Here is a 19,186-nt window from a genome sequence, read left to right on the forward strand (position 1 = left end):
CTGGCAATGTTTTTGAGGTGGAAGTAGGTAGATTTGGTGATGGATTTGATGTGTGACTGGAAGGAGAGGGTGGAGTCAAGGACGACGCCCAGGTTGCGGACTTCGGGAGATGGAGCAGCCGTCAATCTCAAGGATTGAAGTCGCCAACCTTCCGTAGCAGCGCCTTGGGTGCCACAACCATGAGCTCTGTTTTCTTACTATTGAGTTTGAGAAGGTTTAATGTCATCCAGTTTTCTATTTTGTGCAGCCAGTTGACAAGGGACTGCATAGCAGTGGAAGTTGAGGCCGTGATGACGGAGGATCTGGCCGAGAGGAAGCACGTAGATGGTGAAGAAGAGGGGTCCAAGCACAGAGCCTTGAGGCACGCCTTGATTGAATGGGGCTGGGGGGTACTCGAGCCATTGATGGTGACAAACCGTTCCCTGTTTGAGAAGTAAGATTGGAACCAGGAGAGGGCTGTGCCGGTGACACCTAGGAGGGCGGATAGGCGGTACTTGGTACTTGTATTTATTTATGCACAATAAGGATAAGTCAATGACAGTTACCATATATCTTATGTTCAGCAATCTCTCACATCAATAAATTCAGCTTAGTTGGCACAGTACAGAAAAATACAGAAACAAATATTTTATTTCAGTTAGGTCGAGTTCAACTATTGCACCTCAATTAACTAGCATGTACCGAATTCAAAATTAAATACAATTGTACCTCATAAAAAATCATCATAGAGATCCGCCAGTAAAATATCACAAACAATTACAGCAGAGACATAGCAACATACATTAGGTAAGTGCTTGTGAGCCAGCCAACATCATCTGTAAGTCGAGTGTAGTGAAGAGGCGTGACCGGGTAACTCGAGTGCCAGGAGAAGACACAGAAGAAGGAAAGGAAAACACAAAAGACAGTCAGTACACACACACGCACGCACGCAGGTGTGCAGGTAAGAAGGCAAAGCTGAGAGTCTTGTTGCTAAAGCATAGCTTTTTGGTGGAAAGTCAGATGATTGGGAAAGAAAAATGATGATTTGCACATTGTCAGAGCGCTTGGGTTGCTGTGATGTGAAAAAACGATTTGTTTACTGTTTCTGTTCCTGTTCCATGTTCCTGTTCCTGTTCTTTTTTTTTTAGACACAATAAAAGATCTCTGCCTGCCACTGCATTCACAAACACAATGACCAAGCTCACTCTACTGGCAGGTAAAGAGGTGCGACTCATATTTATAGATTGTCCTTGGTCATGAGGTCACTATTCTTGGGAACCAATCATATTCTACAAATCTGTGATTACACAAGTTATGGGCCCTGTCCATAGTCAGAATTATTCACTGCGCCACAGATCTTGGCCCATCCCTTACAGGAAGGAAATGGGCCTTCCTTGAGTGCTAGATTTCTCCACTACTGTAGAGAGACTTACATTTCTCAGTATAACATGATATAAAACCTCGACACTTCTCTCCTCCAGACCTGCCTCCTCTGCCACCTACACCCGCTCCAGAACCCAAGGTGGTGCCTGGTAAGTGTTTCTGTGCTGGCAGGCCTAGTGGGCTTGAAAGGAAATACTTAGTTTTACATATACAACCATATCTTTTGAGCAATCTGGTTACTTATATTTATCCAGCATAAAATGTTTGTGTTTGTCCTACCGAAGTGCCACTCTCAATAAACTGAATGCTTCTCTCCTCCAGACCTGCCACCTACAACCGCTCCAGAACCCACGGTGGTGCCTGGTAAGGGTTTCTGTGCTGGCAGACCCAGTGGGCTGTATGTGAAACCAGATGCACCTGGATCTTTCTACCAGTGTGCTGAAGGCAGAACCGTTGTCCAGATCTGCCCCGTTGGCTTAGTCTTCCAAGACAGCTGTAAATGCTGCAACTGGCCCTAGAACTGACCCACAAGTCTGTTACAACGTCTACTTATTAACAACATATTATATATTACATACAGCCCTCTGTATGTCTGTACATATATTGGATTGACAATAAAGCTGACTTTGACTTTGACTTTGACTTAACAACATGCTGGGGACTACAGCTGGAAATTAGCCATGTAGACTAAAGCTGCTCCATTTACTGCTTTACTGCTGTTAATTAATGAGGGCTATTCAAATAAACATGAATACCAAAGCATTTTTAATTGAAAAATGTTTCTGTTAGTGGTGCATTATCTGACAGAAGTGCAGGGGTGTGAATATTTTGGGCCATGACTGTACATACCCTGCTTAGTCCCCCTGCTCACTATCCTCCCCCACCCCATTTACATCACTTTGTATCACACTGTGGAATACATATTTCCAACATTTTATGTTGGATTGAAACTTTGATGAAGGCAGCTTCCTGCTGAAACATTGGTTTAATAAATCATTTGCATCAAAGCAAGAGTGTGTGGCTCTCATTCGATCTTTTACATTTTATGTAACCTACAGTAATAATAATAATAATAATAATATCTTGGTTTTATATAGAGCCTTTCATAAACCCAAGGACGCTTTACAGATTTTACAGACAGAAAGTCAGACAGAACAGAAAAAACAACAACAACACAGAGACAGTGACACAACTAAACTAGGGGCCAAAGGCCTTGGTGAACAGATGAGTTTTGAGGGCTGATTTGAAGGTGTCCAGGGTAGGGGCATTTTGGATCACTGTGGGGAGAGAGTTCCAAAGGGTGAGTGCTGTCACACTGAAGGCCCTGTCCCCGAAAGTCCGTAGGTTGGTGCGAGGGGTGGAAAGCAGACCCATGTCTGAAGACCGCAGGTTCCGAGATGGGGTATGTTGGTAGAGAAGGTCAGTTAAGTACTGGGGGTCGCAGGCATGGAGGGATTCGTAGGTGAGAAGGAGGATTTTGTATGTGATGCGGGACTTAACCGGAAGCCAGTGAAGGTCAATGAGGGTGGGGGTGATGTGCTGCCAGGGCTTGGCGTAGGTGAGAACCTGCAATAGTCCAGGCGGGAGTTGACGAAGGCGTGGACGAGGGTTTCGGCCACGGAGTCAGAGAGGGAAGGTCGGAGTCTGGCAATGTTTTTGAGGTGGAAGAAGGTAGATTTGGTGATGGATTTGATGTGTGACTGGAAGGAGAGGGTGGAGTCAAGGACGACGCCCAGGTTGCGGACTTCGGGAGATGGAGCAGCCGTCAATCTCAAGGATTGAAGTCGCCAACCTTCCGGAGCAGCGCCTTGGGTGCCACAACCATGAGCTCTGTTTTCTTACTATCGAGTTTGAGAAGGTTTAATGTCATCCAGTTTTCTATTTTGTGCAGCCAGTTGACAAGGGACTGCATAGCAGTGGAAGTTGAGGCCGTGATGACGGAGGATCTGGCCGAGAGGAAGCACGTAGATGGTGAAGAAGAGGGGTCCAAGCACAGAGCCTTGAGGCACGCCTTGATTGAATGGGGCTGGGGGGTACTCGAGCCATTGATAATGACAAACTGTCCCCTGTTTGAGAAGTAAGATTGGAACCAGGAGAGGGCTGTGCCGGTGACACCTAGGAGGGCGGATAGGCGGTACTTGGTACTTGTATTTATTTATGCACAAGGATAAGTCAATGACAGTTAGACAGTACCACATAGTGAACTGCACCAACTCAGCCACCGTGGACAAACGTGTCCGGGTCTACCCCAACACGAAGCCATGAGAAGGTCCGACAACTGCTCAAGGAGAGGAACAACGCCTTCTCAGCGAAGGACAAACTGCTGTACAACACCACCAGGGCTAACCTAAAACGTGGCATCCGGGAGGCCAAGGCAGACCACAGAGAGAAGATTGAGGAATGCTTCCTGAGCAACGACTCCAGGCGGGTGTGGCAGGGGGTTCAGCACATGACAAACTTCAGAGCCAACAGGCTCACAGCCGCTGAGGGCGACTGGTGGAAGAGCTGAACTCCTTCTACGCCCGGTTCGACGAGGGGCGAACGGAGGTAACCACAACACAAACACCACTCTCTCCAGCTCTCAGCAGCCTCACCCTCACAGAGCATGAAGTGAGACGCGTGCTGAAGGCGGTGGACCCCAGAAAAGCCTCAGGGCCGGATGGCGTCCTGGGACGGGTGCTGAGGGACTGCGCCGACCAGCTGGCCGGGGGTTTCACCAACATCTTCAACCAGTCCCTGTCCCAGGCCACCATCCCACCCTGCCTGAAAACCTCAACAATCATCCCAGTCCCGAAGAAAAGCACGGTGTGCTGCCTAAACGACTACCGCCCGGTGGCACTCACACCAATCATCATTAAGTGCTTCGAGAAACTGGTCCGGGCCCACATAGTCACACGCCTCCCGCCCAACCTGGATCCATACCAGTTCGCCTACAGAGCCCACAGGTCCACAGAGGACGCCATCGCGACGACTCTCCACTCCACTCTATCCCACCTGGAGAGGGGGAACAGCTACGCGAGACTGCTCTTTGTGGACTTCAGCTCTGCCTTCAACACTATCCTTCCAGACAGGCTAGTGACCAAACTACTAGACCTGGGACTATCACACTCTATCTGTGCATGGATCAAGGACTTCCTGTCTGACCGGCCCCAGAGGGTGCAGGTGGGCTCCCACACCTCCACAGCCCTCAGACTCAGCACTGGGTCCCCCCAGGGCTGCGTGCTAAACCCCATCCTCTACAACCTCTACACCTACGACTTCACCCCCGTCCACCCCAGCAACTCCATCATAAAGTTTGCAGACGACACCACCGTGGTGGGCTGCATCTCGGGGGGGGACGAGGCGGCGTACAGGGATGAGGTGGAGCAGCTGGGCAAGCTGTGCAAGGTTAACAACCTGCTGCTGAACCAGTCAAAGACCCAGGAAATCATCGTGGACTTCAGGAGGAAAAAATCTGAGGTCCAGCCCCTGCTCGTCGATGGAGGGAGCGTGGAGAGAGTCTCAACTCTCCGATTCCTGGGGGTGCACATACAGGATGACCTGTCCTGGAAGACCAACACAGCAGCCATCATCAAGAAGGCACAACAGCGGCTCTACTTCCTGAGAGTCCTCAGGAAATACCACCTCAGACAGGAGCTGCTTGTGACCTTCTACCGCTGCACAGTGGAGAGCATCCTCACCTACTGCATCTGCGTGTGGTTCTCCAGCTGCACAGCCGCAGAGAGGAAAGCGCTACAGAGAGTCGTGACATCGGCCCAGAAGATCATCGGCGCCCCCCTCCCCTCTCTGGAAGAGCTGTACAACACACGCTGCCTCAGGAAGGCCTCCAAGATCTCCAGAGACCCATCCCACCCTGGGAACGAACACTTTGTTCGGCTGCCCTCAGGCAGGCGGTTCAGGACCATGTCCGCAAGGACAAATAGACTGAAGCTCAGCTTCTACCCTAGGGCCATTCAGGCCCTGAACACAGCAAAGACCTAGGTTCTAGGCCCTGGACAATCCAGACAATTTGATGGCAGCTACTAGATTGTAATCTAAAGTGCAATACTGAAATACAAATGTGAACATTTCAAACCTGCAAACTGCGACACTAAATGAATGTGCAATAATACTATGTGCAATATGACAACCCTCGTGTACATAAGGTTCAGAGATAGGAAATGTTAGGATATTTATAGCAAAGCATAGAGTACAGCACAGTGTTTTATTTGTATAGTATAGTAGTATAGTATAGTGGATAGTGTATATAGCCTTTATTTATGTAAACCAGCTCTTTTCCCTTCTTGTTTTTAGTAAAACATTTTCCTAGCACCAGGGGAGCCCCCCCTCCTAAATTTCGTTGTATGGTACCTGTACTGTATTAATGACAATAAAGACCATTCATTCATTCATTCATTCCTTCATATATCTTATGTTCAGCAATCTGTCACATCAATAAATTCAGCTTAGTTGGCACAGTGCAGAAAAATACAGAAACAAATATTTTATTTCATTTAGGTCGAGTTCAACTATTGCACCTCAATTAACTAGCATGTACCGAATTCAAAATTAAATACAATTGTACCTCATAAAAAATCATGTACCTCGTAGAGATCCGCCAGTAAAATATCACAAACAATTACAGCAGAAACATAGCAACATACATTAGGTAAGTGCTTGTGAGCCAGCCAACATCATCTGTAAGTCTAGTGTAGTGAAGAGGCGTGACCGGGTAACTCGAGTGCCAGGAGAAGACACAGAAGAAGGAAAGGAAAACACAAAAGACAGTCAGTACACACACACACATGCAGGTGTGCAGGTAAAAGAGGGCAACGCTGAGAGTATTGTTGCTAAAGCATAGCTTTTCGGTGGGAAGTCAGATGATTGAAAAAAAAATGATGATTTGCACATTGTCAGAGCGCTTGGGTTGCTGTGATGTGAAAAAAATTATATGTTTACAGTTTCTGTTCCTGTTCTTTTTTTTTAGGCACAATAAAAGATCTTTGCCTGCCACTGCATTCACAAACACAATGACCAAGCTCACTCTACTGGCAGGTAAAGACATTTTTCAACAATTCCCTTGAAGAAAGTTGCATGTTTTGTTTTGTTTTGTTTGTGTGATATGCTGTTTGTTGAGCTCATTGAATCTGTACTTTTGAAGGTCTGTTCCTGGTCCTGTGCCATTTAGGTAAGATAACCCACTTCTCCAACGCTGAAAACAGTAGCACTGCACATATCTTAACTGTACACATCCTCGTCTTTGTCTGTACATATCACGCTGTACATATGTCTGTCCATACTTTTATGGCTTTTGCACTTTGGTGCAATCTACAGTGGTAGATACAGTGGTTTAGAACAATGCTCTATATTTATTAGCAAAATCATATATTGCAATCTTCTCTTGTCCAAGGCTCTACCTCGCAGCTGGTATGCTACATTACCAACTGGGCCCAGTACAGGCCTGGAACTGGCAAGTTCATGCCAACTGATATTGACCCTTTCCTTTGCACCCACCTGATCTACGCCTTCTCCATCATCAATACCACCAACGAGCTGACCACCCTTGAGTGGAATGATGAGACTCTATACAGATCCTTCAACGGACTGAAAGACAGGTTGGTATTTTTTTCCCTTTTCATAGATTTCATGGGAGGTTTTGCTGTTTGCTGACAATGGTGTTTGTGTTATCCAACAGAAACCCTAAACTTAAAACACTCTTGGCAGTTGGTGGATGGAGCTTTGGCACCCAGCAGTAAGATTTACTTTTTTGTTTGTTTCATTCTACATGGATAACCAGCAGTGTACTTTTTTGTGTTCATGATGTAACACTCTATCAGTAGCAAATGATCATTTCGTCTAATTCTCCTTAGGTTCACAACAACGGTGTCGTCCCCAGCCAACAGACAGACGTTCATCCAGTCCTCTATCAGTTTCCTGCGGAAGCACGGCTTTGATGGGCTGGATCTAGACTGGCAGTACCCTGGAACACGAGGGAGCCCCCCAGAGGACAAACAGAGATTCACACTGTTGTGCAAGGTCAGAGAACCGACATTTGAATAGAATAGACAAGAGTAAACGTTGTTAACATCAGAACTATCAACATCAAAACTGCTACCAAGCACTGGATCGTCTCCAGTTCAGCAAAAGATATCTAACAATCTGGCCAGGTCCAAACCAGTGAAACTCACAGATGTAAAGTACAGTCCTTTCTAGTACAATCCTTTCTAGGCCCAATCAAAAACTGTTCGAACTATTGCCGTCAGGGAAACAGTACCAAAGCCTCTGGGCTAAAACCCAGAGGCTAACAAACAGCAAACAAACATTTCCCCCAAGCTCTTGGAGATATACTGGTTGAGTAATTTACTACCGTACTGTATTGTAGTATATTGCATGTGTAACGTTGGTCAAACAGGAGGCAAACTTCTTTCAACCACTTTTATTTATCTCTATAGCCCTGTCCGGACGGCATATAAATGACCTGAGGACCTCTGTAATATATGTTTTACCTGGGGTAATTCGGTAATTTTTATCCCGTCCGGACCGACCATGTCAGTGATTTACTCCGGGGACCCCAGTAATTATTCCGGCTGGAATTACCTACTGTTTTTCAGCAAACCCTGAGGTCCTCTGATAATTATACTACCGTCCGGATTGACATGTCAGTATTTGGTACGCATTGCATGATTTTGCGCGATATTAATACTACAATTTACAGTTTTGACCGGGGTGTGAGATCTAAGGTATTAGGTGAGATCTGTGCAACCAATGGATGTGGATGACATTATTGACTCCCTTGAATCTCCACTATCGGATAACCAAACCACCTAAAAGGTTAATCGACGACGACGATGTAAGTGACGATGGACTGATTTCTTCTTCTGAACCAGTTCTAGCGAATTTACCTAACATTAGCTTGTAAACTGTGCAGTTTGTATGGTCTGGATCTAGCACTCTACAAATCACGGTGGCTGACAACACACAGGGATGAAGTTAGGGGTGGGAATCGCAAGGTAACTCACGTATTGATAACCGTACAATATTTTGCCCCCCGTACCCCCCCCCCCCAATTCATCAACGATACATCACAATATCTGTAAACTGGTATTTCATAACGTGGTTCCAGTGTTGCAGCATTTAGATGTCGTATCTGTTTTTCCCCACTTTGCGCCATTTCAGCCATTCATCTTCTTAATTTTGATAACATCACAACATTCTGATAGAACATCGACATGCTAGAAACACATAACTACACATAATTAGATGATCACACAGCCCCAAACGCGAACACATCCCAAAACGAACGTATTTACAAAAGTCTCCCTTACAAAGGAGAATAGTAAATCCAATCCACAAATTATGAGTATTTTGTGATCGGTAAACTGCTGTTTATTATATCGAGTGGGTACTTTAAAACGTAAAGTTTCGTGTTATGAAAAAAAACGAGTCTGCGAGTGGTTTCGGCTGCGTTCGTAAATTCGCTCTGGAAATCTGATCAGCAGTCATGGAATGCCTCTTGTCCAATCAAATTACTTGTTGTTGCTACACGTGCGTTGTGTTGTGGGTCTGACAAAACATCCGGCGGGAACAGCTTCTTCTTCTGTGATGTTAAATGGCAGCTTGCACCCGAAACGCAAACATGCATGGAGATGTTTTAATCCACATGTGTCAAAGTCAAGGCCCGCGGGCCAGATCAGGCCTGTGAATGAGTTCTCTCTTGCCCGCGGGATGATATTTAATTACTATTAAAACCGGCCCGCAGTATTCATCAGAGCAATTGCGCGTCATCTCCCTGTCATCAGAATGATCACGCCCCTTTTTGGGTGATAGAAGTGTAGAAGTTTGACTGGTGGTCAATGGGAATTTCTGGTCTTCGCTACTTTAATCCGATAAAATAAGAAAACCGTAGTGCTTTTTAGATATTAGGAGCCCAAATCCGATGGCCAGTTAGGCAAACTATTATATAGTGTCATTGCCGATCAATGATCGACGTCGTTATATAGAGAAAATTAATGAAATAGGGGTTGATTCATCAGATCAGTCATACGTCATCTCCCTGTCATCAGGGATTTGTAGTTCTTCATTTGATCTAGCCTACTAAGGTACTACTTAGTACCTACTAACCCTTCACCCATAACGGCTATCGACTAGTGCTACTGTGCATGATATTTCTATTGTAATCATGGGAGATAAATGTTCAAAGAAGAAACGAAAGCAAACGCTGTTGGGGGGACTGGAGGTGAAGACGTTAGGACCACGGCAAATCAAATGAAGAACTACAAATCCCTGATGACAGGGAGATGACGTATGACTTATCTGATGAATCAACCCCTATTTCATTAATGTTCTCTATATAACGACGTCGATCATTGATCGGCAATGACACTATATAATAGTTTGCCTAACTGGCCATCGGATTTGGGCTCCTAATAACTAAAAAGCACTACGGTTTTCTTATTTTATCGGATTAAAGGAGCAAAGACCAGAAATTCCCATTGACCACCAGTCAAACTTCTCCGCTTCTATCACCCAAAAAGGGGCGTGGACATGACGGGACGGGAAAGTACCCGGATGCGTTGCTCTGATGAATTATGTGCCCGCAGCACCATAATACTACAAGTCCCAAGAAGCGCGACCCCGCGTCTTCTCTTCACTTCAGTACTAGTCCTGAGCAGCAGCAGCACAGTGACAGTGGAGGTCTAAACATCGCTGTTCATCTCCCTCTCCCCCAAAATGGCAAAAAGAAAGGTAGACGCTGAAAACAGGGGGTTTCAAGACAGGTGGGAGGCAGGCACTTGTGTGTGGAGACAGTGTGTCTGTTATGAAAGAATATAACTTAAGAAGGCACTATGAAACATCAACGAAACACACAGACGCACAGAAAGACAAATACAAGAATATGAACACAGAACAAAGGCTACAGAAGGTATAAGAGTTGTATGTACACTGCGCATGAGAGTAGTTCAGTATTTGAGTCCACTGGTGCTATTGAATGTATTTCCAAGTCGCACAGAAATACATTCACTCGCAAATGCGACCAAAACAGTCACAATGTCGAGCCCTGCCTTTTGCTCTAATGAAACGCCGAGTATGTCAGCAAGTTTGCACTAACTTTTCTAATTTTATTATAAAAGACAGTCATTGGTGAGGATCAGAGCAGCACACTGATTTGTTTTTAATGCATGCTGTTTCATTTTTGCATTTATCTTGCCATTGAGCTTTGAAGGAACATTTGATTTTGCTGTTTACCTGTTAAAAAAAAGAAGGCAAAAAAAAAACTTTTCAATTTATTACTGAAAGAGCCTTGAGAAAATATTGCAACTGATTTTATTTATGTTTTACTTAGGCTAATTTAATGATTAATGTTAAGTGCAATATAGGCTGTGTTATTGGTATTGGTTCAATATGTGCAATAATTGCGAGTTTTAATAAACATTGAACCAGCCCGGCCCTCCACCTGTACCATTTTTTTATTTTGGCCCCCTGTGTATTTGACTTTGACATGACTAATCCATCCGGATCGGTCATTAAAATCACTGGGGTCCTAGGGTAAAATAAGTATTACCGAGGTCCTCAGGTAATTTATATGCCATCTGGACAGGGCTTATGGAAGACATATAAAACACAAGTCTTCCTCTGGTGTCTGTAATTCTTGCAAATCTATTCAGACGGTAGTTGTATTCTAGCGCTACCACTCTTTCCGTTTTTCACATCAGGACATACCTGTCAACATTGGGATTTGAAAATAAGGGATATTTTCCCGAAAATAAGGGAAACACAAACCATACCCCTTACATAGACAACAAGGAGACCCCTTACATTTAGACTAGGAGACCCCTTACATTTAGACTAGGAGACCCCTTACATTTAGACTAGGAGACCATTTACATAGACAAGGAGACCCCTTACATTTAGACAAGGAGACCCCTTACATTTAGACTAGGAGACCCCTTACATTTAGACTAGGAGACCCCTTACATTTAGACAAGGAGACCCCTTACATTTAGACAAGGAGACCCCTTACATTTAGACTAGGAGACCCCTTACATTTAGACTAGGAGACCCCTTACATGGGCACGCCCCCGGGCGTGCAACAAGAATTGGGTTAACTAGTTCCTATGATTAAGTAAGTGACTACAGGTGGTCAGAATCAGATACCTGGTTGAAAGTCAAATACTTTGAACATCCCTGCATATATATACATGAAAACACAAAATGGCATATCAATTCAGCACATTTATTTATACATTACTTGACACAATGATGTCAATGGGAAAAGAGCTGCGGCGCAATGCAACCAGCGATCATTTCAAAACGGCGATAACGTTCGTAAATACCCTCTGGAAATCTGATCACCACTCATGGAATGCTTCTTGTCCAATCAAATTACTTGGTCCCTTTATGACGTTGCACTTAGTGTGCGTTCCGGTGCTCTCAGAGCAAGATTACGAACGCAGCCCAAGAAACGAGAGGAAACAAGATGGACACCGACATGGATATAACGATTGTGCGCATGCGCCAACTAACGTCTATACGGGAGATTTACGGGGAAATATGTAAACGGGAGCACAGCGGGAAAGAAAGGTAAAATACGGGAGAATCCCGGGAAAAACGGGAGGGTTGACAGGTATGCATCAGGATAACTTGTTTACAAGAAGAACACAAATTTCCCTCAAACATTACAAATAACAATTACAAATAACATTTGGAGCAACATACCTGTATGGAAGACATGGAAGTGTTCCTCTGGTGTCTGTAATTCTTGCAAATCTGCATATTCAAAATAACATACAATACATTTGTATATCATCTGAGCTAGCAACAAAAATGCGGGAACAAAAATGTGAAACATTGCTAGCCAACATACAGAACTCTGGTATAATACAAAATGTTCACAAACGTACAATCAGTGGATAAAACTATACAGAAATCATCACAATACATGTAAAAACAAATAGCACAGTACTACACAAACATTTTCACCGTATATTACAGGATTCTCCACACAAATAATAAAATACGAGGAGCGTTTTACATCGTGGACATACCTATTCAGCTCGCAGTGGTATTCTAGCGCGACCACTGGGTATGGCAACAACAAAAGGACAAAAGAACGCGCAGACCTGCAGTACACCCAAACTCCAAAGGGGGCTCCAACAACAACCAGGGCTGCTCAGCGAAACTCATCCACATTCACCAAAACTCAACATACAGTACATTCCCAACTCTGTTACACATGTCATATCATGGTACTCTGCACAGCATCTTTTGCACTATTGAAGCCACTGTAAAATCCATCACTTTATTACTCTCTCAATGTGTCTTTTTTAACTTACTTACGTTACTTATTATTATTATAATTATGATTATAATCATAATTGTTATTATTATTATGTTATTATTATTATTATTACGTTATTATTATTTTTTGTATCTGAATGCTGCAATGTTGAGGAGCCAAAGCCAAATATTTTTACTCTTGTGTACTTGTACAGTAAGGTGTAATAAAAGTGATTATTTTGTGTAATAAACCCCTCTCTCTACTGTAGGAGCTGCTGGAGGCCTATGAGGCTGAGGGCAAGACCACTGGCCGCCCCAGACTAATGCTCGCTGCAGCAGTGACTGCTTGGCAAGGAGACATCGATGGTGGCTATGAAATTGCAGAGATAAGCAGGTACTGTGTACTTGTACAGTAAGATGTAATAAAAGCAATTCTGATTCTGAAATACACATTTTCAAAGTATTCATATTCATATTCAAAATGCAATACATTTTATGACCCAGTAACATAACATGCTTGCGTGACAGTGGACTTGCCTGCCATTTAAATCCCATTCCAAACCTGCCTGCCATTTTAGATACCTGGACTTCATTAGTGTGATGACATATAACTTCCATGGTGCCTGGGAGAGTGTCACAGGACACAACAGCCCATTGTACAGAGGGTCCCACGACACTAGCGACCTCAGCAACACTGTGAGAAAGCAGCTTCTGATTTGGATTAAATTGCACATTGATTCTACATCATGCTGGTGGTCTACATTTCAAAGTCATATAAAATATGAGCGTTGCATGTTTATGTAAACCGAATTCAAGAGATCTCTGTGTGTGTGTGTGTGTGTGTGTGTGTGTGTGTGTGTCTCTCTCTCTCTCTCTCTCTCTCTCTCTCTCTCTGTCTCCATCTTTCTGCCAGGACTATGCCATGAAGTACTGGCGAGACCAGGGCGCCCCTGTGGAGAAGCTGAGGATGGGCTTTGCTACATACGGGCGTGTGTTCCGCCTAGCCTCTGAAGCTACTAGTGGGGTGGGAGCCCCTACCAGCGGTAATGCCTCCGTCGGCAACTACACCAAGGAGGCTGGCTTCTTGTCCTACTATGAGGTAAAACTTCAGGCAGACTAGGCCCACTCGAGGGTGGCAGAGAGTGTGGATATCTTTAAAAGAAAGCTTAAAACAGGCTTAAAAAATTGCTCTTATCTTGTGTTTATCTGAACTTGCACTTTTACTCCTATTTCTTATCTCCTACCTCTTGTTTTATTGTATTGTTCTTTATTTACTATTGTTTTTATGTTCAGCACTTGGGGTTGCCTTCAATGCTGACTTGTGCTATATAAATAAAGTGTGTTTGATTGATTGATTGATTGATTGATTCAGGCTTGTGACATACAGTACTTAATTTCATGACATTTGATCTGAACATGTTGCACATCTTGTTTCTAGATCTGCACGTTCCTCCAAGGAACCAGTGTCCAGTGGATTGATGATCAGAAGGTTCCCTATGCTACTAAAGCAAAGGAGTGGCTTGGATTTGACAACGAGGAGAGCTATGCAACAAAGGTATTTAGACCTACCAGTATTGCTTAGAAGTAAGGGATATAGAATGCAGTGGTTTCGGATCCTAGCATGTTTGTATAAAGGGATTAATTACTGTGTTTGTATATATATATACCTACTACCTACTGTACTTATACTGTACTTCTAATTTCGTAACTGTACATATCCTATTTTGTCTACAGTATCATGCACTTGCACAATATATATCTACGATAACATGTTTTTCACTATATCACAATTTACACTTCTGGTTAGACGCTAAACTGCATTTTGTTGTCTGGTACTTGTACTCTGCAATGACAATAAAGTTGAATCTAATCTAATCTACTGTTAGGTGTTGCAACTGTATCAAAGTCATCAGTAGACTCTACTGACTCTCTGTCTCCATGTTTTCTCTCATCCTCTCACTCCCTCACTTCCTTTCCTAAGGTCCGTTATTTAAAAGACAACAAGTTTGGAGGAGCTTTCGTCTGGACTCTGGACCTGGACGATTTTGCCGGGCAGTTCTGTGGACTGGGCAACTATCCCCTGACCAACCATCTTAAATACCTCCTTGATATTGGTAAATAAATCAATAATTCCTTTCATTCTATATTTGACCAAATACACTAACAGCACCGATATCAACGGAAATACTTAGTTTTACATATACAAGCATATTTGTTTGGCAATCTGGTTTATCCAGTGTTTGTCCTACTGAAGTGCCACTCTCAATAAACTGAATACTTCTCTCCTCCAGACCTGCCTCTTCTGCCTCCTCTGCCCGCTCTCTCTCCTCTGCCACCTCCAACCAGAACCAGGGGCACCGACCCCACCCAGGACGGTGGCTGGTAAGGGTTTCTGTGCTGGAAAGGAAATACTTAGTTTGACATATACAACCATATTTTTTGGCAATCTGGTTTCTTATATTTATCCAGAATAAAATGTTTGTCCTACTGAAGTGCCACTCTCAATAAACTGAATACTTCTCTCCTTCAGACCTGCCTCCTGTGCCACCTACAACCGCTCCAGAACCCAAGGTGGTGCCTGGTAAGTGTTTCTGTGCTGGCAGGCCTGGTGGGCTGGAAAGGACATACTTTTACATATACAACCATATTTTTTCGGGCAATCTGGCTACTTGTTTTTATCCAGCATGAAATGTTTGTGTTTGTCCTACTGAAGTACCACTATCAATAAACTGAATACTTCTCTCCTTCAGACCTGCCTCCTGTGCCACCTACAACCGCTCCAGAACCCAAGGTGGAGCCTGGTAAGTGTTTCTGTGCTGGCAGGCCTAGTGGGCTGGAAAATAAATACTTAGTTATTGTGCTGCAGTAGCAAGCAACACTTATTGTTATTGTCCATATATATTTATTATTATTATAGCAAAAATTGTACAGGCTACTCCTTTGGCACTAGGTAGACATGAGAGGTGTCATAGCGTGCGGCTTGTTCCCACTTGCGCTGCTATTGTCCGGTGGAAGGTTGCGGAATACGGTTTACCCACAATTCCACTTTTTGTGGAGAAAAAATCTCATAGAAAATTAATGATGGAATGTTCAAAACCCCACAACTCGGTTTGAAAACTCGGACACATTAAAAATCTTGATTATCAGATCCAGATATGGCCGAGGCACACGGGAAGCGGCATATTGGCCGGCCGCTTCCGAGGGGGGTATAGGAGTATTTCTGGACTAGGATCCGTCGCGCAACACCGCCCCCTGGGTGCCGGAATAACCGTACTGGGCTCGAGGAGCCAGTCAGCCTAGTCTGCCTGGCGCCCTCCTCTGGGACTGCCGGCCACGGGGTCGTGCGGCGGATCCTATGCAATAGGCAGGGGATAATTGGATGCTAAGTTGGGTTAAATTGGCTACCAAATTGGGTGAAAAAGGGATAAAATCTGAAAAAAAAAAAAAAAAAAAATCTTGATTATACACAAAAGTCCTAGGGTCCCTGAGGGAGAGGACCCCCCCCCCCCCCCACACACACACACACACACACACACACACGAAACCCACGACTCTGCCTCTTGGTGAGCTAGAGAAACGCGGTCTTCGCCGGGGGGCGCAGGGGAGTTAGCCCATATTTTTTGGGCAATCTGGCTACTTATTTTTATCCAGCATAAAATGTTTGTGCTTGTCCTACTGAAGTGCCACTCTCAATAAACTGAATACTTCTCTCCTCCAGACCTGCCTCTTCTGCCACCTCTGCCACCTCTGCCTCTTCTGCCTCTTCTGCCTGCTCTGCCACCTCTGCCACCAAACACTGTGTAAGGGTTTCTGTGCTGGCAGACCCAGTGGGCTGTATGTGAAACCAGATGCACCTGGATCTTTCTACCAGTGTGCTGAAGGCAGAACCTTTGTCCAGATCTGCCCCCTTGGCTTAGTCTTCCAAGACAACTGTAACTGCTGCAACTGGCATCATGAATGCATCATGATACATAATATCCATATAGGCTACTGTACAGTCATGGACAAAGATATGGCCACGTCTGCTCTTTTGTCAGACAATGCACAACTTCTCCCAGAGAATTATTTTACAATTAGGTCTGGAAATGTTTGCACAGTGACACAATTTCCATTTCCCACCACAATGGATTTGAAATGAAACAATCAAGATGCAATTGAAGTGCAGACTTTCAGCTTTAATTCAAGGGTTTTGAATGAATTGAATGAATGAATGTATGTATTGTATGAAACGTTTAGGAACAGCCACCATTTTAATACACAGTCCCCTATTTTCAGGGGCTCAAATGTAATTGGACAAATTGACATAATCATAAATACAATGTTCATTTTTAATACTTTGTCTTGAATCCTTTGCAAGCAATGTCTACCTGAAGTCTGGAACCCATGGCCATCACCACATTTGGGGTTTCCTCCTTTGTGGTGCTTTGCCTTTACTGCAGCTGGTCTTTCTCCCTTTAGTTTTGTCTTCAGCAAGTGAAATGCATGCTTGATTGGGTTGAGATCACGTGATTGACTTGGCCATTGCAGAATATTCCACTTCTTTGCCTTAAAAAACGAATGGGTTGCTTTGGCATATGTTTTGGGTCATTGTCCATCTTACTGTGAAAAGAAAAAGCCAATTAAACATGTGAATACCAAAGCATTTGTAATTGCAACATTTGTCTGTTTCTGAAGTGGTGCATTATCTGACAGAAGTGCAGGGGTGTGAATATTGTGGGCCATGACTGTACATACCCTGCTTAGTCCCCCTGCTCACTATCCCCCCCCACCCCATTTACATCACTTTGTATCACACTGTGGAACACATATTTCCATTACATTTTATGTTGGATTGAAACTTTGATGAAGGCAGCTTCCTGCTGAAACATTGGTTTAATAAATAATTTGCATCAAAGCAAGAGTGTGTGGCTCTTATTCGATCTTTTACATTTAATGTAACCTACAGTAATTTATTTATGCACAAATAAGGATAAGTCAATGACAGTTACCATATATCTTGTTTATTCGTAATTATGTTCAGCAATCTCTCACATCAATAAATTCAGCTTAGTTTGCACAGTACAGAAAAATACAGAAACAAATATTTTATTTCAGTTAGGTCGAGTTCAACTATTGCACCTCAATTAACTAGCATGTTCCAAATTCAAAATTAAATACAATTGTACCTCATAAAAAAAGCATGTACCTCGTAGAGATCCGCCAGTAAAATATCACAAAAAATTACAGCAACTAAAATATCACAGAAAATTACAGCAGAAACGAAAAAGAAAATGGCAACAAACATTTAGGTAAGTGCTTGTGAGCTAGCCAATGAATCTATAAGTCTAGCATTGTCAACTGATTCAGTTATAACAGCTGGTCTAGATTTGATTGATGTCTCTTGGTGTTCACTTTCCCAGTCATAAATCAGCTAAAGCTTAAGTTTATTATCCTAAATGTGTGTAGCAAAAATAAGATACAGTACAAATCCAAAATGATTGATCATCTCTCTCACTCACACGCACACACATACACATCATCAATCATTATGATCATGTCGTGTATTCTTATTGGTTATGAATCAAACAACAGCTAGTGAGTTTAAGATGATTTAATCCGAGTTACAAACAGATTTATACATACACGTGTTTAAGCTGGGGCCTGGTGACAAAAAGAGACCGCTTCCTCCCTTCCTCGCTGGTTTTCCCTAGTTTCCTAGATCCCTCCCTCTTATGCAAATACAGTCACAGGTCATAGCCTATCACCTTATCCAGATGGCCATGAGGGCCGTCCCCTGTGATGTCACCACAGCCCCAAGTCCGAGGGGCTGGTCAGATTACAAGAACCATTGCACAACACTAGAAAATAGGATATATATAGTAGAAAATATACGACACATCCCCCCTCGGACCACCCAGAGGGTGTTCCGAAACTAAACGACCACAAAACAAAAACAAAAACACAAAACCCCACATAAAAAAATAAAAAAATAAAAAATATTATTTTTTTTTATTTATTTTTTTAAAGAAACAACAACAAACAGAAAAACTACACCAACACACAACACAAGAAGCACAATAACACAGACCAACCCAGGACCAGTATTAGGAACCAAAGATATCATAAACAAAAAATAGAAAACAACCAATAATAAAAAGAATTTTGAAAATAACAATCACAATTAAACTAAACACAGTTTATCATGCACAAATCAATACAGAAACTTCCAACGACCGATGTTTCCTTTGTCCTTGAAGCGTCGGGGTCAGAGGTTACTAGCACTTGTACCCAGTTGGAGAACAGCCTTTACCGCTGTCTCAGATTGATATCCTTTCCCAGTCAGGAGCTTTCCATTTTCGTTGCGCTAGGAACAGAACCTCTCTCCTAGCTTTGTATAACCCCCACATCACTTCTCAACTGACCTCAATCACACGATATAGAAACAAACAAACAATACACAAATAATGACATTCAGTTATCATAACACATAATTCTCCAACAGTAAGCATAGGACAAAGGGAATGCATTAATGCATAGATCTTCACCTCAGGTGAGGACTAGTCTTCTGAAAAGTTCATTAACGTGGACT

At 43.4% G+C, this 19,186-nt stretch overlaps 1 protein-coding gene across 1 annotated transcript; it reads left to right on the forward strand.

Annotated features, from left to right (window-relative positions):
- Positions 1-290: 290 nt before the first annotated feature.
- On the forward strand, positions 291-16,460 carry LOC308159749 (chitinase-3-like protein 1; the record flags this gene model as incomplete). The annotated part of the gene is made up of 14 exons (XM_080533564.1): positions 291-433; positions 1,461-1,511; positions 3,254-3,333; positions 6,752-6,956; positions 7,037-7,093; positions 7,212-7,377; positions 12,888-13,012; positions 13,197-13,314; positions 13,532-13,717; positions 14,057-14,173; positions 14,600-14,732; positions 15,149-15,199; positions 15,369-15,419; positions 16,441-16,460. The coding sequence occupies 14 exons, from the start codon at positions 291-293 to the stop codon at positions 16,458-16,460; spliced, it is 1,503 nt and encodes a 500-aa protein (XP_080389690.1).
- Positions 16,461-19,186: the final 2,726 nt, after the last annotated feature.

This window comes from Nansenia antarctica (genome assembly GCF_963989245.1).
Source record: "Nansenia antarctica genome assembly, chromosome: 6".
In the NCBI taxonomy this organism is placed as follows: Eukaryota; Metazoa; Chordata; class Actinopteri; order Argentiniformes; family Microstomatidae; genus Nansenia; species Nansenia antarctica.